The sequence below is a fragment of the Pyrus communis genome, chromosome 5, assembly GCF_963583255.1.
Source record: "Pyrus communis chromosome 5, drPyrComm1.1, whole genome shotgun sequence".
NCBI classification, from domain to species: Eukaryota; Viridiplantae; Streptophyta; class Magnoliopsida; order Rosales; family Rosaceae; genus Pyrus; species Pyrus communis.
In genome coordinates, this window is record NC_084807.1 from 3,055,801 (window position 1) to 3,078,295 (window position 22,495).

General features: G+C 37.3%; 2 protein-coding genes across 2 annotated transcripts; one reads left to right on the forward strand and one right to left on the reverse strand.

The window, feature by feature from the left end:
- Window positions 1-1,086: 1,086 nt before the first annotated feature.
- LOC137735468 (hydroxyproline O-arabinosyltransferase RDN2-like) lies at window positions 1,087-5,305 on the forward strand. The gene is made up of 9 exons (XM_068474895.1): window positions 1,087-1,244; window positions 1,868-2,445; window positions 3,128-3,195; window positions 3,284-3,485; window positions 3,781-3,878; window positions 3,982-4,051; window positions 4,186-4,257; window positions 4,356-4,469; window positions 4,873-5,305. Exons 2-9 carry the CDS (start codon window positions 2,026-2,028, stop codon window positions 4,933-4,935), a joined length of 1,107 nt encoding a protein of 368 aa, XP_068330996.1. The 5' UTR covers window positions 1,087-1,244; window positions 1,868-2,025; the 3' UTR covers window positions 4,936-5,305.
- An 8,650-nt stretch (window positions 5,306-13,955) lies between these two features.
- LOC137733559 (cation/H(+) antiporter 15-like) lies at window positions 13,956-16,639 on the reverse strand. Its single transcript, XM_068472697.1, has 2 exons — window positions 15,689-16,639; window positions 13,956-15,137 (listed from the first exon to the last, which is right to left on the reverse strand). Exons 1-2 carry the CDS (start codon window positions 16,637-16,639, stop codon window positions 13,956-13,958), a joined length of 2,133 nt encoding a protein of 710 aa, XP_068328798.1.
- Window positions 16,640-22,495: the final 5,856 nt, after the last annotated feature.

Below are 22,495 nucleotides of genomic sequence, written 5' to 3' on the forward strand. Positions count from 1 at the left end.
TGGTAATCACGAACAAAATGGATGTCAATTTTGATATGCTTCATCCAAGAAGAAACACTATAACGGCATTGAAGGAGAGTGCTGGGAAGACATAAGTCGAGTTCATATGTAACTTTCGTAAAACTAGGGCTCGTCTTGTAATGTTTTACAATATGATTTTTGAAATATTTACTTTGAAAAAAAAAATTGAATTTTGTGTTTTAAGATACGAGAATGCATTTGGAAACCGAGAATGGTTTTTCAATAATTTTGAGTACAAACGACATTTTACACTTATTTATATTAAACAGAGAGAAAAAGTTTGAACGTTGAAGATGAAGATATTCTCAATCAGTCAATCCACCACTTGTATTTTTAAGAGCGCTAAAAGTGTATTGGTTCTATATTGAAATACGGATTTTTTTTATTTTTTTCCATTTCCAATCTAATCAATCTTATATCAATTCAATGTACCTAAACACCCGTTAATGGTGTGGATTCTCTAGTTTGGGGTATTTTTTTGCCGTTTTATGTCTTAGTTGTATTGTTAGAACTCAGAAGTTTTATAGTGAAATTTGTTAATAAAAAAATTAAATGATATAGAAAATATTTTGTTCTACAGTATATTAAACATGATTCCATCAAATGATTTAAATTGCTCACTTTAATTGAATTCTCACACACAAGAAAATCATTCATGGAATCCAATCTTGTCAGTTATGAAAAATTTAGGGGTGCAATCCAATATTATCAACTAATTTTAGAACTGATCTAATGGTTCGATTTTAATACCCTCGATATTATTGCTCTAAACTATAATAAAAAAAAGTGTTTAAAATTAAAACGCAATGAGTTGAAGAAAACTGTTCAATCCACGTACAGCAGGAACCACTTGTTTAAACTACATTTGATTTGTTGGAAGATCAAAAAAAAAAAAAAAAAAAAAAAGAAAAACATGAAATGCCAATAAGACAAAATGAAAAAGGTAAACAGTGGAAACGTTAGTGGTTTTAAAAGGTGGATAAATGGTGGAATTTCATTATCATGCATCAATTACATTGGATATCCGACGCAAAACACACGAAAAAAAAGACAACATAAAAGGCCACTCACGCACTTGTACGGAAAAAGACGGAAAGGAAGGAGTCGGAACCTCAATACCGAGTTTGTCATATCGATAAAATCCCCATACTTTTTTAGTTCTCTCCACTCTGATCCAAAAATTCCAATCTCTGTTCTCCCTCCTCCACCTGCGCCACGCCAAGGTCTCTCTCTCTCTCTCTCTCTCTCTCTCTATATATATATATATCTAAATGTATGTTATACGTCTGTATTGTAGGAGTTTTGTACTTTAATTACTGGAGACAACTTTTACGTTTGTTTACCTGTTCAATCTTTCATTTGTGGTTTTTTGTTTTGTTGGGATTCTGGGTTTTCTGTTTTGTTGTCAAAGGTATAAACTTTGCAGTTGGTTTTGTCAATCCTATGCATGTGCATTGAATGTCTGAATTCCTATGTTCTTGTTTTTACTCATTTACAGTCTGATTAAGGTTTTTTGAAACATGAAATCATGTAAATTTTGGAGATTGAGTGTGCTGGTCTGTGATATTTTGTAAAGTTGCTTCTTTTCTTTTTTTTTTTTCTTGATTTTTTGGTAACCAATTCACATTGGTCTGCAGACACTCCATTGCAGTTTTGTATGTGTTGAATTTTGGGGAAATTCTATTTAAACCCCCCAAATGCTGAGTGGGGGTGTAGAGAGCATTTGGGTGGGTGTCAATAGAACTCCCCTTGCAGTATGAATTATGATGGGGTTGTAAATTATGAGTTGTTTCAGTTGGGTACTTCCATTACATTTTGCTAATTTAAGTCGAATTGCTTATTGTAGGTATCTCGAAAAACTTTTGTGGAAGTTGGATAAGATCACAGAAGGGTCTAATGCTACTATTACATTATGTTCTGGACAGCTGAATTTGAAAGCTGTGATGGAATAGGAGAATTTCTGCGTTTGGGAAGTCTGAGATTGGTTTTCGTTTGCAATAAACAATGATTGAGAGGAAGAACATGGGACGAGCTTCATCATTAGTTCTGGTCCTTTTGGCTCTTGGGTTTTTCTTTGCTACTTATAATTTGTCAACTATGGTAATTCATTATAGGTTGGTTGGGAAATGGGTAGGTGATAACACGGATAGTGGATTACTGTCTGACCCGATTATTGAGATGCCGGAGAATGGGAAGAAGTTTAAGAATACCAAGGCACCATTCCATGTTGCGTTAACAGCCACTGATACTCCTTACAGCAAATGGCAGTGTCGCATTATGTACTATTGGTATAAGAAGAAGAAGGACTTGCCTGTATCAGAGATGGGAGGATTTACTCGAATTTTGCATTCAGGAAAACCTGACAACTTGATGGATGAGATTCCAACTATTGTGGTTGATCCTCTTCCTGGAGGACTTGATCGGGTTAGGCTTCTGGCACTGTCATTCCTTTGTTATTATATTTGTATCAACTTGGATGTGATGGTTTCTATATGGACCATTTTATTTCTAAAGTCAAAATAAGGGGTCTTGGCAATATTAGAAATGTGTTGGGAGTTATACGAGATTTTACTGAAAATAAAAGAGAATAAAGGAAAAGAGTCACACACAAAAAGAAAGTAAGTAAAGAAAAAGCGAAGGACGATTCCATGTTTTTGTGCTGACTAAGAATGGTTTTGAGTGGAAGGGAAGCAATGGATCTTGGGGAAGAATAAAATTTGTTGAGTTTCAGGGTCCATGCTGATCCACTGTATCACTATTCTCAATGATTTTCTACTCATTGGATGACAATTGACACGTGAAAGTTATTAATTTAAGTTTTAAATCTAATTATTAGATACTTTGCATAGTCTTATGAAATTTTGCAGAAAAAGTCAATTTTTTTTTTTTTTTAACGTTTTGTATCTTTTTTCACTTTTCGATGTTAACTGTAAGTTGATTCATGTGTAAAGCTTAGCCCTTGCAAGTCAATAGTTGAAGATTGTTTTTCGATAACCTTTATATAATCAATGAAGAAGTTTGGGTAACTATTGTCCTTCTGATAATTTAAACTTTATGTTTTTTATCGATCTTTGTTTCTAAGCGTGATTGCAAATTTTATATACAGGGATACGTTGTCTTAAACAGACCATGGGCTTTTGTGCAATGGCTGGAAAAGGCTACTATTGAGGAAGAGTGAGCTTCTGCATATTTGATGACCTTTGAGTTTTCTCATTTTTTATCTTTTACTTGACATCAAATCCCTTGAATTCTGTTGTTGCAGATATATTTTGATGGCGGAGCCTGATCATATTTTTATAAATCCTCTTCCTAATTTGGCACTTGGAGGATATCCAGCAGCCTTCCCATTTTTCTACATTAAACCTTCTCAGAATGAGAAGATCATAAGAAAGTTTTATCCTGAGGAGAAGGGTCCAGTCACAAAGATTGGTCCAATTGGAAATTCTCCTGTAATTATCAAGAAGGTAATGGCTTGTGGTAAACTGTTATTTCTTTCGCTTTGTCTTGCATTCGTGATGGTCACTCCAGAAAATTTATCGTGCATTCTCCCGAGTGTTTTTTCTCGTGTTTATATGTTTGGAGTGCATAAGGACTGTTTTGGAGTGCTAATAGCAGCACCCTATTTAATACGTTGATGTCCAATTTATTTTGGGGTTCTGAAAACTTTGGTGTTCTAGTTTTCTGTAATTGTTTCCTTGTATAATTTCGCATTATCATTTATGACCCCTAGAACTTTAATGAGTAAATGTAATTTTTCAGGATTTGCTGGAAAAGATTGCTCCTACATGGATGAATGTTTCTTTGAGGATGAAAGAAGACACGGAGACGGATAAAGCTTTCGGATGGGTGCTAGAAATGTAAGTTTGACTGTGACATTAGTTTTTGACTAAGTTGAGTTCTAGCAATTAGAGATGCCAGCTTTGACGTATCTTTGTGTCTTATTTTCTTTGATGAAATAAGGTATGCTTATGCTGTGGCATCTGCTTTGCATGGTGTGCCGCATATTCTTCGGAAGGACTTCATGGTGCAGGTTTGGAATCTTGCTTAGGGAAGCTATTCATATCAAAATTGATTTGCATTTTGATTTCTTTGTTAGGTTCAGCAAACTACACTGGATGTATATACGTTGCGATTAACAATGTTCTATTGTCTTTAAATTTTCAGCCGCCATGGGATATGGAACTTCGTAAAAAGTTTATCATTCATTATACTTACGGATGTGACTACAACTTAAAGGTATGTATGGCCCTTCGCCTCTATGCGTAGTCCTGTTATGTTCCTCCCCCTTTTGCCCATTATAGTTCCTTAGTTATCTGAAGTTTCTGACTGTTTAGGGTGAGCTAACATATGGAAAAATTGGGGAATGGAGATTTGACAAGAAAGCATATCTACGTGGACCACCACCAAGAAACCTCCCCTTACCTCCTCCTGGGGTTCCTGAGAGTGTGGTATGTCTGAGAATTGCTGTTATTATTGCAATTGCATGTTCTGTTTTTTACGGTATTTGGTATGCCTTAATTTTTTTTTATTCGTCTGTACTAGTTCACTTCATTTGTGTAAGAAAGTTCGTAGCGTTCTGTTTATTTGATTGTTGTTCCCAGATTATAGTTGTCTAGTTGTTGGAGTCCAATCACAGACACATTGAGGACAGTCAGGCCGTGGCTTGTGTTGATGATGGTTAGCCTGACCGACCTCCAACAAAATATGTTTACTACTCATTTTCAAAGTCAGATTGTTTAGAATCGAAGTTTTCATATAGTTTGTCATATTTAGTGAATAAATTTATTTTAATTATCTTCTCTCCCCGCCACCCGCTTCTCGCTCTCCGACTTACGTGCTCGTTGTGTGCAGGTCACCCTTGTAAAGATGGTGAATGAAGCTACTGCTAACATTCCTAATTGGGACACACAATAGTTCAGCCGCACTCAAGATACTAAATCGTTATGATACAACTGATGTTTAGAGAAAGGAAGATTCTGGTTCGACGGTAGGCTCATAGAAATAGTAATGCACACGAATCTCAGGTTGTAAATGGAAAATAAGACGGTTCTGCTGTCTCAAATGTATATCTGGGTTACGCATGGATTTTAGGGAGGCTCAGGTGCTTGAAGGAAGGTAAAAGGTTAAGGTAAGAGCAAGATCATTGGATTTTCGATATGCTGCAGTTTTGGGATTATATCGAGTTGATTATATAGAATCAGTCCTTGTAATCCTGAGGATTAGTTGGAATTAGTATTGGATTAACACAAGCCTTCTTTCAATCTTGTTGAGGTTCTGTTTCGGAAATGAAAGCAATTTTGTCTTTGTTAGATGGGTTGATGAATTTGATGGAAAATTGGAAATTTAAGAACCAAAACAAAATTAAGCAAAACTTAACATTTTCAACTAAAAATGAAGTGCGACTGATATAGTTATTTACAGAGACTTTGTTAAAACAAAATTTGAGTTCCGAGACAATTTTTTTTTGCCTCAGACCTCAACTTGCTATCGGACGACCTTGCATTTAGGCTTTCTTTAGCAAGTTGAGGCCGTGAAACTCTTGTTCAGGCGGCCTTGAAGTCAAAGCCGGCCGAATTTTGTTCAGCCCCCAACAATTTATTACGTTCTTACAAAAATGTGAGGGATCGACTCATTTTACAAATTAAGGGCTAAATCAAGGGAGTTTTAACGAAAAGCCCACGGTACTTTTCACTTTAATGAAAAATCACATTTTTACTCTAAAAGGTCAATCCTGGTACAATTCACTTTACCCTTTATTTCGTACTTATCATTAAAACTCAAAGTTTTCAAGCTCTTTTCATTAGTTTTCCTCTAAATCGATGGGTTTTTTGTTTTAATGAATGCTGCCATGTCCTGTTCTAAACTGTTCTCAACATCCCTCATTTCCTCCCGGGCATCTTGTTCGTCCAAATTAAAGGGGCCCTGTTGCACTACAAGAATGGACGTGCACGCCATAAAGCTCGAAGATGCCACTGCATCTCCGACAATTCCCAGTTCATCAGAGTCGCTGAAATACAATATCTTCGACGATGCTGACATATCGCCATGTCTTCTTCCAACTATGTACAAATCATATTGATTTTCCATGGTGTTTATTAGCTTCAGAGTTTCTACCCAGCTTGTCAACATCTTCTTTACCAATTCAATAGAGGGACCATTCATTGACTTGAGCCAAAAGTCATCCAAGTGTAAGCTGTCGAGTTTTTCTTCCATCCCAGTGTTTGCCAATGCCTTTAAAATTTCATCGTCATAGCTGTCGTCGTTGTCATCCGTGGACGTTTTCACTTCCTTCTTGCGTTGGTTAATCCGCATAATGGTTAATCTAACGTTAGGATGTCCAACCATCCTCCATGCATATGCTAATGCCTCGCAGTCATCTGTCCCTCCAATGAAGACCATGGCAAAGTGCATGGTAATGGTTGCTGATAGAGAAAATATCTTTATGTATTTCTTAATGAATAACATTACATTGTGATTCTGATATATATACCAGAGAATATCCTTTGAGTAAATGACAGCTAATCTAACTAATTACAGTTAGGAAAACTAACAGAAAATATCAACTGGGATTTACAATACTACCCTTAATATCCCCCCTCAAACTAAACTGAGGAACTCAAAGTGAAAGTTTGGCCCTGAGAAGTTGAAATCGAGCCTTAGAGAGAGACTTGGTACAAATATCAGCAATCTGATCTTGAGTGCAGATGAAATGAACAAAAATGGCTTTGGACAATACTTTTGCCCAAATGTAGTGATAGTCTATCTTGACATGCTTTGTTCTTACATGAAAAAATGGGATTCTTAGCTAGTGAGATAGCTGAGATGTTGTCACACCAAAGTTTGGGAGGACAGGGCAGTTGTAAACCAACATCAACAAATAATTTGCAAATCCATGTAAGTTCAATTGCAGTGTTTGCCAAGGACTGGTATTCAGCTTCAGTAGAAGATTTGACCACTGTTGGTTGCTTCTTAACACTCCAACTGATAAGTGAGTTACCCAATAATATGCAGAAACCACATGTTGATCTTCTATCTATATGACAGCATGCCCAATCAGCATCTAAAAAAGCATTGATGCTGAGGGAATTTGAATGTTTAGGAAACTAGAGACCAAGATCCAGAGTTCCTTTACGGTATCTCAAAATCCTTTTAACATCTTAAAGATGAGACTCCCTTGGTTGATGCATAAACTAACATACCAGATTAACTGCAAATGAAAGGTTTGGCCTTGATCAAGTGAGGTATTGTAATCCTCCAACTAAGGATCTATACTCTGAAGGATTTGATAATAATGAAGACTGATGATCCACTGAAGAAGTGCTAAGAGGGGTGGCACATGGTTTTGCACCAAGCATATTGGATTTCTTGAGCAAATCAGTGATGTACTTGGTTTGAGAAATAAAGATCCCTGATGTTGACCTTTTGACCTCAATGCCAAGAAAATATTGAAGAGGCCCCAAGTCTTTGATAGGAAAGAGAGTGCTGAGTTGAGAAATAGTATCCTTGCAAGCTTGAGGATTTGGACCTGTGACTAGTATATCATCAACATACACTAAGATGAATACTAAAGCTGGATCCTTTTTGACAAATAGAGAATGGTCATTCTGAGAACCAATGAATCCCATAGAGAATAGAGCAATGTGAAGCTTCTCATACCAAGCCCTAGAGGCTTGTTTAAGTCCATATAGAGAATTGTGCAGTTGACAAACATAGTTAGCCTTGGTAGGATCTTCAAATCCTGCAGGCTGAACCATAAAGACAGATTCAGATAAGGTTTCATGCAGAAAGGCATTGCTCATATCCAATTGATTAAGAAACCAGTTGAAGTGAGCTGCTAATGTAAGAAGCAATCGAATGGTGACATGTTTAGCTACTGGACTAAATGTCTCAGTGTAGTCTAAACCTTGTTGCTGGTGAAACCCTTTGGCAACAAGCCTAGCTTTAAACTTGTCAATTGTGCCATCTGGTTTTCTCTTGATCCGGAAAACCCATTTACATCCTACTAGATTTTGAGAGGAATTTGTTGGACCAAGTGACCATGTACTAATGCTAAGTAATGCATTAAATTCTTTCTGCAATGCTTGTCTCCAATGAGGGTGTTTAGAAGCTTGAAGATAGGTAGTTGGGATATAGTCTGGAGCAAGGTGAGGAGGAAGAGGTTGTTTTGTGGCATTAAGAGCTTTAGATTTGACAATGCCAGATTTTGACCTAGTTTGCATAGGGTGAGTGTTGATGAGTAATTCGGTTTGGAGAGATGCAAGGGAAGGGTGCTAATTTGTTGACTGTTAAGAGAGGAAGAAATTATAGGTAATGAAGATATAGGTGAAGTTGTGAAAAGAGGAAAGATAGGTGATTGAGATGATGAAGTTGGGGGGGGGGGGGAGGGGGATGAAGAAGATATAGGAGGTGTATTGAAGGTTAATGAGGCATGGATATGATTAAAGGTAGAACTAGAGGACTAGGGCAAAACTAAAGAATTGACAATATGATGAAAAGGAAACTGAGTTTCATCAAAGAGCACATGCTTGGAAATGTAGACTTTCCTAGTTACAAGATCCATACACTTGTAACCTTTGTGTTGTAAACTGTATCCGAGAAAAACACATGGTTGACTCTTGGGATCAAGCTTGGAGTTTGTATATGGCTTTAGCCATGGGAAACACTAGCAGCCAAAGACCCTGAGAGAGTTGTAATATTGGGTTTTTTGAAAAAGAGATTCCCAATGAGAGCATTTTTTAGCAGTAGGAAGCTTGTTAATAAGATATAAAACTATGGTAAATGCATCAACCCAAAACTCATATGGAACCTTGGAAGATGCAAGTAAAGTTCTTGCTGTTTCAACCAAGTGTCTGTGCTTTCTTTCAACACATCTGTTTTGCTCTGGAGTATAAGGGCAACTGAGTTGATGAATAATACCATGATCCCTTAAGAAATTTGAAAACTGAGTGCTAGGAAACTCTCCACCAAAGTCAGATCTCAATGTAACAATCTTAGTGCACAATAAGTTCTTAACCATAGACTTGAAATGAATGAAAGTAAAGAAAGCCTCAAATTTGTATTTAAGTGGAAAGAACCAACAATACTTTGTAAAATATTCATCAAATATGATATAATATCTAAAACCTTTTACAGAAACAGTTGGTGAAAGACCCCATACATCTGTATGTAAAAGCTCTAATGGTTTTTTTTGTAGAGCAAGAAACTACAAAAAATGGCAATTTCGAACATATGCCCATAGCACAACTAGAATACAGAGACTTATGGATATCACCAGAGAATGAAATACAAGAATGAGATGCAACTTTATTAAGTATATTGAAATAAGGATGGCCAAGTCTTTGATGCCATATATCCTGAGATGCTTTTGAAGCTGCTGCAAAAGCACGTTGTTGTCTAGCAATGGAAGGTGTGGTGTGAAATGGATAAAGCCATCTTGTACATGTCATTTAAAAAGAAAATATCCTTCACAATAAAGTGGGAAAGATATAGATGTACTAAGCATTGATTATCAAGAATAAACTTGTTTGCAGATAGCAAATCTTGCTTTAATGCAGGGACATGTAAAACATGCTTAAGATCAAAACAATGAGTAGTAGTAGGTACACTAGAAGAACCAAGATGAAGTATAGGCAAACCTTTGCCATCTCCAATGTAGACTTGCTCAGGTTTAGTGTATGATTCTGGATTGTTCAATTTTGCATAGGAATTTGTCATGTGTGTTGATGCACCAGAATCAAGCAACCATGTGTGATAAGGAGCAGAAGTATTGACACAGAATGCAACTAGAGAAGAAGTGTCAAAGTTAGGATTCAGGCGCTGAGGGCACTCAATAACTTTATGATCAAATTGCTTGCAGATTTGACAAGTAAATCTTCTGCCAAAGTTGTTGAATCTAGAGCCACGATTGTTATTATACCTCTGATTGTTAGATCGATTGAAAGTGTTTCTCTGAGTATTATTCCTAAAATTGCCTCAATTTGAAGAATTTCTAAGGTTTGAGAATTTTGATCAGAACCACGACCTTGATGAAAATTGGAGTTGGAGAAACTCTGAGCAACGTAGGCCTAAGAGATTGAAGGATCAGAAGGTAGAGGCAGAATTCCAGCAAAGGTATTGAATGCCTGAATTGGTGCAAGTATAGTCGTCTTACGATTTTTTATCTGGATTTCCTTGATCAGCAAAAGGCCATAAAGCTCATCAATAGTAGTGGATCCAATTTGAAATTGAATCGCATCAACAAATGAGTCGAACACGGAAGGTAGACCATGAAGAGTTACAGAAATCAGTTCAGAATCATCGACCGGAGCACCGGTGCTAGCCAAAGCATCAGCAAGTTCTTCAATTCTTTGAAGATATGAAGCAGCAGATGAATCACCTTTAGTTATAGAACGAAGTCTTGATCGGAGTTCATGAATATAAGACTGCGAAGCCGTCGCAAATCTCAATTCAAGTTTGGACCAGAGCTCTTGAGAAGAATTCCCACCAACAGTGTAAGGAATCACAGAATCAGAGAGAGTAGAGTTGATCCAGATGAGAATATTTTGATCTGTCTCATACCAAGCAATGAATGTCGGATTCAAAGAAGAATTTGCAGATGCATCACAAAAATACTTGGGCGGAGCAACTTGAGAGCCATCGATTATTCCGATGAGATTATACCTCCTGAAGTTCGGAGCAAAGAGAGTGCTCCAAGTAAGATAATTGGTGGTGGTGAGTTTGATCGGCACCATAGAACCAATGTTTTGAATCATGATTGAGGAAGTTGAAGAGTTGGAAGCATTAGGGCACAAAGACGAGACGAGAGATTCGACAGAGGGAGACGAAGAAGCTGCCATTGATGACGGTGAGGGTTAGGGTTTGAACACAGAGACGCCGGAGAGAGACGGTGTAGAGGCGTTGGAGAGAGGCGATGCAGAAGCGGTTTGGATCAAGAGGTCGTTAGACAGATGGCGATGAAACCATGATAGATAAAATATCTTTCTCTATTTCTTAATGAATTACATTATGATTCTGATATATATACCAGAGAATATCTTTTGAGTAAATGACAGCTAATCTAACTAATTATAGTTAGGAAAACTAACAAAAAATATCAACTTGGATTTACAATACTACCCTTAATAGTTGCTGCTCGAAGAATTACCATCGCCATTGTTATTGTCGATGTCTTAAGGACTCGGTAATATTGTTGGATTTACCGGACTCATGATCCACAAAGACACCCACCACAGAGAGAATTGAGCATTTGCGATCAAGTTGTTGTAGAGAGCACTTAAGTGAGTTAGACTTTATGGTTCCATCAGAGGGACTTGATTCTTCTCCGCGAAGGTGCATATGTCCTCATGCATGGTGGCATAGGCAGAGACTGCAGTGAGTTTTTTTATTATTTATCTAAAATATTGTGTTCGGTTATATATCTAGTTAAAATTAAATAACATATTTCGTCACGAGATGCTTGCATAACACAAAATACATACCCTTAGCCTTTAGGGCTCGAACATAACTGAGTACGTACAATGAGTGCCAATAAGCCTTTGGTGTTCATGAATACTTAAGAAAATTGAGGTTCCACCAAAAAATCAATTGGTAATATAAGGAGTAGCTCAGCTTACTTATAAACCTATGAAAAGTCCCTCCTTCCAACAATGTGGGATTCACTCCGATCACGCCCCCTCATGTGAGGTGAGTGGACAACATAAATCAAGTGACGTAGAGTTCGTGTGTTCATTAATTGGGCTTCACATAGGGCAACATGCTCTGATACCATGAAGGAAGTTGAGAGGTTCCATCATAAAACTAATAAGCAATATGATAAGTAGTCCAACTTACTTATAAGTCTATGCAAGATCCATCTTTCCATTAACGTGGAATTCATTCTCAACAAATACTCCAAGAGCCAGATTATCTCAAGGTGACCTTTGTTGATTAACCCGACAGCGAAAGTAAACACAATCTTAGTTGCAAAAGCTACGATGACAACCGCCAACATACGATCGATGGTCGTCCCACTTCTGAACTCATATTCTGCTATTTTCTCTAATTCATTATAATATGTGGATGTCACCTGTTACTTTCGTTAGCGATTTCACTATTATGTTTTATTTACTAATAATTTTTCCTGCTATTCATGAATATACCCAATAAAATGAAAATGAGATGTGTTTCGCTTCAAGACTTTTGTGGCTACGGTTCGAAATTCCTTCATATTACCATCCAGGTCTTCTAAACTGCCTTCTAGTTGTGAGTTTAGTAAGATAAGTTTTGTAAGTTCATTTTGTATTCATTTATCTTAATTTATATTCTGATTTGATAGTCCGAGGATTACTTCAGTGATGATGTTTTATCTCGTCAAATCTACATCTGGTGTGAACATTTTTTATTTGCTGTTTGTTAGTGATGTGTTGGATTTTAACCATGTTTAATTAATTGTTAATTTTAATTTGGCTTATTCATTTAAGTTATAGCCTATTCACTCCTCTTTAGATTAATTAATATTCATCCTAAAACTTCCAATTGGCACTAGGTCACAGTACGTAATTAGTGAGATATGTGGGACAACTAAGATGAATTGTGTTGTGGGCTCAATTCCTCATATACCGTACTTCGATGGTAATAACGATGAGTCTATGATGCGAGGAAGAAGGAAATGAAATCTTTTATATGAGCACTAAATGAAATCTTTTATGACATTTCACATGTTAAACTTAAATTTTAGGGTCTAAGTGTGTGTGTGTGTTCATGCATGACAATACATGTAAATTGTAAAATACAATTTATTAAACATTTAATTACTTTACTTTACAATTAATTGTTCTCGAGGTACAACAGAAGTGGAAGCTATGCATAACAAAATACAAGTCTAATTGCATAAGTAAACCTAATTTCTTGAACAAGGAAAACTACATATTACTTTGTAGGTAGGAAATAAAATACAATCCCAAATTTACCAATCTCAAATACTTTTTTATTTGAATAAACTTAATATAAGTCTAATTTTGTGAGTTATTATTGAGTTTAGTCCACTTTGTTGGGTTAGTTCCATTCACTGATTATCCATATTAGCTTTTTTGTTGTCATTTTTTTTATATTTTTATTTTTATTTTTTTTAACAAACGATACTATTCACTTGGAAAAGGAGCACGACTTTTTTCTAGAATTAGAGTTCGACCGCGGCTGCCCCCTTTTTTTCCGCACCAATCCTTATTTTTTACTTCAAGGGGTGAGGAGTGGGCTAAGTTTCAAAATGGGCTAGCAATAATGTGGTTCAAATTCTCCTTTCACGCAAAATCGAACCTAAAACCTCTCACTTATAAGTGAGGAGAAATACTACTAGATCGTAGTACTGAGTGTCTGTTGTTATCTTTTTATTGAATTGTGATAAATGTCATCTCTTATTTATAGTTCATCTTTTACTCAATTTTAAGATTAAATATTGTTCTCCTTTTTCCTACTCCTAGTTTGTATCTCAATTTTTCTTCCACCTTCATCACATGTTAACTGCGGAAACTAACGTTTGTTGTAGGTACTATATATGAGCATATATACTAATATTGATTATAATTGTATGGAAGATGAAATTTCTTGAATCTATTTTCATGGATGATAGGTAGATTAATTTCTTTTATTTTGTAGATACCTTTATCACAAGTTAAATGTATTTTATCAACCTATGGTATATGCATCATATATGATGACATATAAATTTCCTTTTAACTATTTTCCATGAAAGTGCCTTTTAACTATTTTCCATGAAAGTGGTTAGAATTTTTTATTTAAATATTCAAATTAAAAATTTGAGTAAAAATTCATAAATTAAGAAATTTAATTAAAGTTGAAAAGTAGAATTTTTTTTTTTTTTTATCTGGATCAAAGTACCCCTTTTTTGTTTCCTAATTCTCCAACACAAACTATTCCAAGATATTCCATTTTCTCCCTCATTTATAATCCAAATGGCTACCTTGTTGCACAATTAAAATGGATGTACTAGTTGTGAAGGTTGAAGATACCAATGCATCTCCAAGAACTCCAATGTCATTAGAGTCATCGTCATCCAGTAACGTTGTGCTGATGGCCTGTTGCATTTCTCCATGTCTTCTACCCACTATGAACATATCATATTCACCTTCCGTGGATTGTATTAGCGAGAGAATTTGTTCCCAACTCGTCACCCAATTCTCTACAAATTTTATGGAGGCATCATTCATTGACCTCAGCCTAAACTCATCCAAGAACAACTCGTCCAGTTTTTTTTCCCTCCCAATATTTGCCAGTGCCTTCAGAAACCCATCAGTACCATCATCATTATCATCAGAGCACGCTTTTGCTTCATTTTCACTCATAATGTTAAACGATATGACTGTTAGGTTAACCTTGGGATGTCCAGCCATCCGACCGACATACGCTAATGCCTCGCGGTCATCTACCCCTCCAAAGAAGAGCATGGAATAGCGGCATTGAGGGTAAGAGTAGTTGAATGCACCGAGGCCTCGATCCACAAGAACACCCACAGAGCACTGCGCATTTGCGATCAAGTTGTTGTTGAGCCTCCTTAGATGTGAGTTGTTTGGATCTGGTGACACTCCTGCAACCAATATGGTGGATTTCTTGTGGAACGGGATGATGATTATGGCAACACGGTTCTCCTCGGCCAGGTTGCATATGTCCCGGTGCATCGTGGAGTATTGGGACACTGCCGTGAGTGTTTGCACCATGACATTTTCTCTATGTTTGGCATATGTTTCAAAGGCATTTGAGGGGGACGACGAGTTGTAGGGAAAGTGTACATCATTGGTCTTACAAGCACCGTGCACTACCAACATCGCCGAAGCATGCCCGGTTAGTTCCACAAGGTGGACAGCAAGAACATGAAGAGGGGAGTTTTTGGTTGGATTAGAAGCGTCAAGGAGATTGATAATGCCTGACACATTGCTTGAGTTGTGAGCACATGCAAGGATTCGAAGCTCGTCGTTAGATCCTACGCTTGCTACGTTTCTCTGTTTGTATTGCACGAAAGGCCTCGCATTGGACTTGTATAGAAAGACTAAAAGCGGGCCAACTGTAAATGTCATTACCAAAATTGCCCACACCATTACTCCAAAGGTTTGTTTGTTCAACGCCTGGACGTGTACATATGTATACACATACCACATATTAATAGTCATTCGTTCATAAATTATTCAAAAACTATACGTACGTATAAATTAACCGTACATGTTGTACTAAAAATCAATGTCATGTATGAATAATTTAGGGAATAATTTGAAGTGAGCAATACCTAAGTTCCATCTCCAAAATAATTTTTCTTATTAACATTTCACATGCAGCAATTTATGTTTTATTTAGCACTACTTCACTTCTTAGTGTTAAAAAAATTTAAAATTTAATAGTTAACTTTTTTTAAAAATTAAAAATAAAAAGATAAAGTGGACAGATGAATCAATAGTTTTATCTGCATAATGTAGCTAGCCACGCATGCATACATGAGGTAATGCTCAAGAAATCAAATTTGAAGACAAAATTTGCAAATTAAATGATGTGTCACTAATAGAAATGAGGATGTTTATCAACGTTTAAGTAATAAATCGATCATCAACTTCTATATCATTTAGTTTCCAAAACTTTGTCTACAAATTTAGTCTCTCTAGCATTACCCAAAATCATATATTACCTTTACGTCCCGACCAGTGTTGAGTATGATAAGTGTAAATAAGCCTTTGGTGTTCATGAGCACTCCAAGAGCCAAACTATCCCGAAATGACATTTTGTTCATTAAGCCGGCAACCAAAGTGCTCACAGTCTTAGCTGCAAAAGCTAAGATGACAACCCCCCCTACGCGATATATATCCGTCCCAGTTTTTTTCTCCGATGGATAAATGGAACTGAGAATATCCACGTAGTTGAGTCTTCCCCCATTGATACAGAAGTAGAGAGGCATTAGAATCCCAGGCACAAAACTTCCCACCTTCTTTTTAAGATTGTTTGAAACCTCTCCTCTAGGCATGATAGCTCCAAACATAAAAGACCCTACGATGGAATGGGATCCACATGCATCGGTAATGTACCCACAAAGCACAACCCCCGCTAGAACAAAGCATTCAAATTGACTGTAGTCGCCATCCTCTGGTGTTCTTTCGCGAATTCGGTTAACAATCCATGACAGAAGAGGATGTACTACAAAAACGCATAGTCCTATAAAAAGCAAGGTGAGTCCCACCGCAACTGTCTGGAAGCTGTTGACTATGGCCATTACGAGCAGAAGAAGAAACCATGAGCATAAGTCGGAGATAACAGAGGCAGATAACGCAAGTCCTCCGACATCAGAGTAGAGAAGTTTGAGGTCTGCGAGGATTTGGGCAAGGTCTGGGAAGTTAGTGGTGGCAAGAGCAACGCCCCAAAACCACGGGCCATCCTTAGTAGGAAGTTTTCCTCCATTGCCTTTAGTTTGCTCGGCAAAATCTTTGAGGAGTACATATCGACATAAGGCCCAGCCAACAAGGACGGAAAAGATAATGCCGGCGAGCGCAATGCTAATAGCCTTCTTCCCAGCTCGAAATATTGGTTTTAAATCAAGCTCTAAACCCACCAGGAACATGTGGTAAACGAGGGCCAAGTTTCCCATGGTCTCGATAATCTTCAAGGTACTATAAGGAAATACGGCTGGTACAACTTTACCCCAATTACTCGTACTCGTCGACATTCCACCCTGAAAATTTTAATTTGTAATGCACAATGCTAATAACAATTATTTTGCGATAAAAAAGAAGCCTATGTATTATTGGATCTCCATGATAAAGTCATCATGCAAGCCTCCAATTAAAAACATGTGTAGGCGAGAAATGGCACTTCTTGACGTGCAAAATGAATTTTATTTCTAAACCTTATAACACAAATCGACCACTCTTTAATACACACCTCACTGTGTGGAGCCACGAACAATTGCTCCGTATACTAAGTGTTATAATATAATTGGTTGAATATATTTTTTTTTTTTTAAGTTTTCAACCAACTGTATTATTACAAGAATTAGTAGCAACAATTATCCTCTTCAACTAAGTCAATAAAAACAATTTTGCTCTCCAGCTAACATCAATACCACTTGCTAATATTTCCCTTGATTCATCTCTCCTTAAAATCATATAATGTTGATTGACCAAGTCCTAATATTAAAACTATTTTGATAAATCATTTTTTTTGGGATTTTGCAAGTATAAGTTGACTACAAGTTTTGAGAGTTAAATTTTATAAAGGGCTTATATGTCAAAGTCCCTTTCAAAAAAAAAAAAAAAATGAAATGTGTAAAAAGGATGCACTACTTGCAAGTTTTAATTTAATAATGAAGGAAAAAATAACAAGAGAGGAATCAGGAATGATGTACTACTTACAAGAATCTCAGCAATAATCCGTGGTTGGTGCAAGGGTTTGAAGACAAGCATAAAAATACGAGTGCTGAAGACCGCGATGCTCAGTTTTATAACAAGAACTGAAAGAGCTGACATGAAGGGGTTGTGTGCTCGCCATAGTCCTGTTGGGGATATCGTTTTATTGAAGCATACCTCAATTAAATTTTTCGTGTTACTGGATATTACAAAATATTCCCCACCAATTGTCCCATTCAACTTAAAAGCCATTTAGTATTTACTTCTCTAATCCCTGTGGCCTTTACCTAAAGAGAAATTAAGGCCCCCATCTCAGAGAGAAACCCTGATATATATACAATACAAACTTTCTTGCAAGTCGCAATGGCTAGGGATGGAGGAAAGGGAAGGCTCCCAAAGAAAACTAAAGGTTGATAAAGTGGTTTATAGTGTACGTAATGCACGCTGTAAAATTGATGGCCTATTTACGTAGTCATTTCTAGTGTAGTTTTTTTTATTGGGTCGTTTTTAGTATAGTTGAACATCATTGGTCATCCTCGCTCCTCTCTTCTATACAGTTTTATTTCGCTCTTTTTTTCATTAATTATGTGTAACGAGGTATTTGTTAGTCTTATTCAGTACAACGGCTTCATATACTTACCCAAGTGACCGAACTAACCATAAACAGTTTGATATATTTTTCTATTTTTTCAATTATACTACGAACACTTCCATTTAAGAGATGAAAAAAATAACAGGCATCCAACTAAAAAAATGGTAAACAGATTTTTAATAATTGATTGATTTGTATTTTATATTAATTGTGAACTGCCAAAGGGCCGTTACATGACTAACCCTGGCAAACTGATTGCCTTGCACTACACCTCGGGAGGAAGATAGGGCACGGGGGGATATATTGTTTATGTCGACGGCAAGCCAGTGAAGGCTAACGAGTGCGAAGTGAGGTAAGGCATGGCAAAGACAGCGAGGCCTAACATGCAATGTAAAGTGTCATAGTTAATGGAGGCAGCGCATCACAGAGAAGTGTGCCTTGAGCGACATGCCAAGCATGCAACAAGAACGTCATAAGCGTTTGCGCGACATCGTCAAAGCCTAATGCGGGAGTGTGTAGTGCCTCAAAACCACTCATGGAACAATACCAAGCTCTATTAGCAATATGATGTAATAATATCAAAACTCGAATAACACTCCCAATAGAACGTAAGACAAGTGGAAAGATAATCTATTGAAATCAATAAGGAACTGAAATTCAAGCTTAACAACATCATAGTTACTAAATACAAAATGCACTTTCATTATCACCACTGCCATGTCTTTTGGCACACCAACTCCTTAACACTATATCACGTGTAATGCATTTATAGCTGGTTTATATTTACCCCAATTACTCGTACTTCTTGTTGTCATTCCAGCCAAAAAATTCATATTAGTAAGCGATCGAGAAATCACTTCAAGACGTACAAACTGATTTTTTTTTTTTTTCTGTGAATTTAATAACAGCTCCTTAAAATAATTTCAAACACAGAATACCACTATGTAATTTATAAGGCACAAATCAACCTCTCTTTTATACACACTTCACTATGTGATTTCATGATATGAATCTCTCCTTCAAATATTCTCCATGTTAAAAATTAAAAAATCAGCTAAATTAAAGTAGCTTAGCACAATGCTCTTGATTAATTAAAACGCGTGATTAATTATTATGAAATTACTCATGGATTAATAGTTACACTTGAATATCCTCTGTCCATTGAAAACCCACCAGCTACACTCAAGCATGCAAATGGCAGCAAGCGATGGAAGAGGAATATGATGCACTTCTTCATAATCAATTATGGACTCTCGTTAAACGCAAGGCCGACAGCTCCAGTAAGTTCAACAAGGCTTGTCTCGTCGCCAAGGAGTTCAATCAACAAGCTGAGCTTGAATATGATGATACCTTTAGTCTCATCGTTAAACCAGGTTCTATTCGCACTATTCTTGCCTTAGCGGTTTCCCAAAATTGGCCATTGCAACAAGGAAGTTAGAAGCAACCATCTAGTTTTGTTGATCCCAAATGCTCCAAATATGTTTGCCACCTTCACAAGACTCTTTATGGCCTCAAACAAGCACCCCGCACTTGGTTTCAACCTTTAAACTCCTTCCACTGTAGTCAAGGCCTTTTAAACAGCAAATCGGATGCACATGTGTTTGTTTACCACTCCTCTACATACTCTATGTTTTGGTATATTTTGATGACCTTATTTCACATGTTCAAACATTCACAGGTTCATTGATCAATTATGTACCACCTTTGCCAATCACAGACTCAAAGTTAGGAGACCTCAATTTTTTTCTTGGAATGGGAGTTACTCGACAAGCCAGTTAGTTCTCTCTCTCTCTCAAACCCATTATGCCTTAAAGAAATTTAAGATGGATCTCTGCAAGCCCAGCCCTACACCATTCCTATTCTCAATGCTTGTCTGCTCATGATAGTGATCCTATCTCGGATCTTGAAGCCTATTGAAGTATGGTTGGTTGGTGGCCTAAGTACCAGACTCTTAACACGCCCTGACATTTCCTTTGTTGTTGATCAAGTTTGTCAGTACATGCATAACCTCAAGTCATCTTCAGGCGATCAAGCGAATCTATCACTACATCAAAGGCAATGTTGAACATGGTCTCTGATGCTGACTTGACCGATTTCGTTGATCATCATTACGCAAGTGGTGCTTGCATTTTCCTTGGTTCCAATCGCTAAAAAGCAATCCATTGTGTCCCGCTCTAATTCCGAAGTTAAATATCGTGCTCTTGCCACCACAACCCTTTCGTGAACTGAGCATTCTACTTCGTACGCCACCTTGAATTTTCGTAGACAATGTCTCTACTCTTCACATGACAACCAATTCTGTTTTTCATGCGTGTACTCATCAAACTCGACAAATCTCTTCTCATAATCAAATCGCTAATGTCTTCACAAAGGGATTTTCCCGCTTACAGTTCTCTTTCTTTGTTTCCAAGCTTAATCTACATTTTGTTCCATTTCACTTGAAGGGGATGACAAGCAATGTATTAAAAAGCGGAGGTGTAGGCAAGACGTTTCATGGATAGCCCCGCTTAGGCGTGAGGCTTGAGGTGAAGCCTAACAGGACCTAAATAACTTAATATATATCACATATATAATTATATATATAGTATAATACTTTGTAAAACAAATATAATTATAACTAAGCCAAAGATAATATCTTCTTCATTACTAAGTGTAGTTGTACTTGGAAATTATGTCATATAGTCTTAAAATGTTGTAATTATTTATTTTATTGTAAGCAATTTTAGTGAACTTCAAGAGAAATAAGGCTGAGTAGCCACAATTATAGGGAGTTTGAAAAGAAATAAAGATAGAATGTCGCAATTATAGGCAATTCAAAAGGAAATAAAGGATAAGTGGAGCTATTATAGGGAATTTAAAATGAATAAAGATTGAGTGGAGCAATTATTATAGGGAATTTAAAGGAAATAATGGCTGAGTGGAGTAGTTATAGGAAATTTCAAGAGAAATAAATCTTGGCTAATCAAAATGCTAAGTGGCAAAATCTGAATGGGCAATAATTAACAAAAAACAAAAAAAATAAAAAAGAGTTAGAGTTAGACTTTGCCACTATGATTTGGAGAGAGAAACTTTCTCTCTTTCTTCCCTGAAATTAGAATAGCACACAGGGGAATGGCAAAAACAGAGGAACGGTAGAAATAAACTTGGATTTGGAAGGAAAAAACACCCAATCTAACGCTTGGGCGCGCCTCAGCCGCCTAGGAGCACCCCGACGTCGCCTTACTCCTACCCCCCACAAAACAAAGGTGAAAACCCAGTAGCCCCACCTCCAAGAGTGCATAGGCACACCCCGAGGCTAGTTTTTTTTTTTAAAACACTGATGACAAGATTATCCAATTTTCTCTTATATCTCCAATAGATCTACTATCAAACCGTGGTCGTAGCAACCTTTCCATATTAGGGAAGGGATCCTCTCCGGATCCCTTCCATCAAATCCACCAAGTCCACTCATTTGGACCCTTGAAATTTGATCAAACGGCTAAAAACAGGGAGGGGCCCTTTAAAAGTTAAAATAACTTTAGCCCTTGGATCAAAGTTCAAGGGCCCGGATTGGTGGATTTGGTGGAAGGGATTTGAAGAGGATCCCTTTCCTCCATATTGTTTTATATAAATTGTTAGATCCCACATCACCCAGGGGAGAGGATCATGTATGCCTTATATGTACATGCCCACCTCCATATAACACGAGACCTTTTAGGACCTCACTGGCTTCGGAGTTCATCAGAACTCCGAAGTTAAGCGAGTTCGCGCGAGAGCAATCCCAGAATGGGTGACCCACAGGGAAGTTCTCATGTGAGTTCCCAGAAGAAAAAAAACCGTGAAGGCGTGGTCGGGGCCCAAAGCGGACAACATTGTGCTACGGTGGAGTCGAGCCTAGGATGTGGTGAAGCCTAGGTCGGGATGTGACGATTTGGTATCAGAGCCAATCCCTGGCCAGAATTGTGCCGACGAGGACGTCAGGCCCTTAAGGGGGTGGATTGTTAGATCCCACATCGCCCAGGGGAGAGAATCTTCTATGTCTTATCTGTACATGACCATCTCCATATATCACAAGGCCTTTTAGGAGCTCATTGGCTTCAGAGTTCATTAAGTGAGTTCGCGCAGGAGCAATCCCAATATGGGTGACCTACTGGGAAGTTCTTGTGTGAGTTCCTAGAAACTAAACTGTGAGGGTGTGGTCGGGGCCCAAAATGGACAATATCGTGCTATGACGAAGTGGAGCCCGGGTCGGGATGTGAAATTTTTAGAAGAGGTCCATTCACAATACTTCGCCGTCGAAAGTTATGTAGACTAGCAAAGATAGAAACGCCACAATAATTGCCCCTAAGCACATAAAGGGCCCAATTAATAAAACTCTAATATAACAATTAAATTTGGGAAAACAGATGTCGAAAATGGATTCAGGACATCGAATTACCCTAAGAAGGGTCCCAGTTAAATTTCTGAAAAGTCAACAAAAGTCAACAGGGGAATATTCCATTGGGTCCGAAACTGGGTTGGGCCCAGG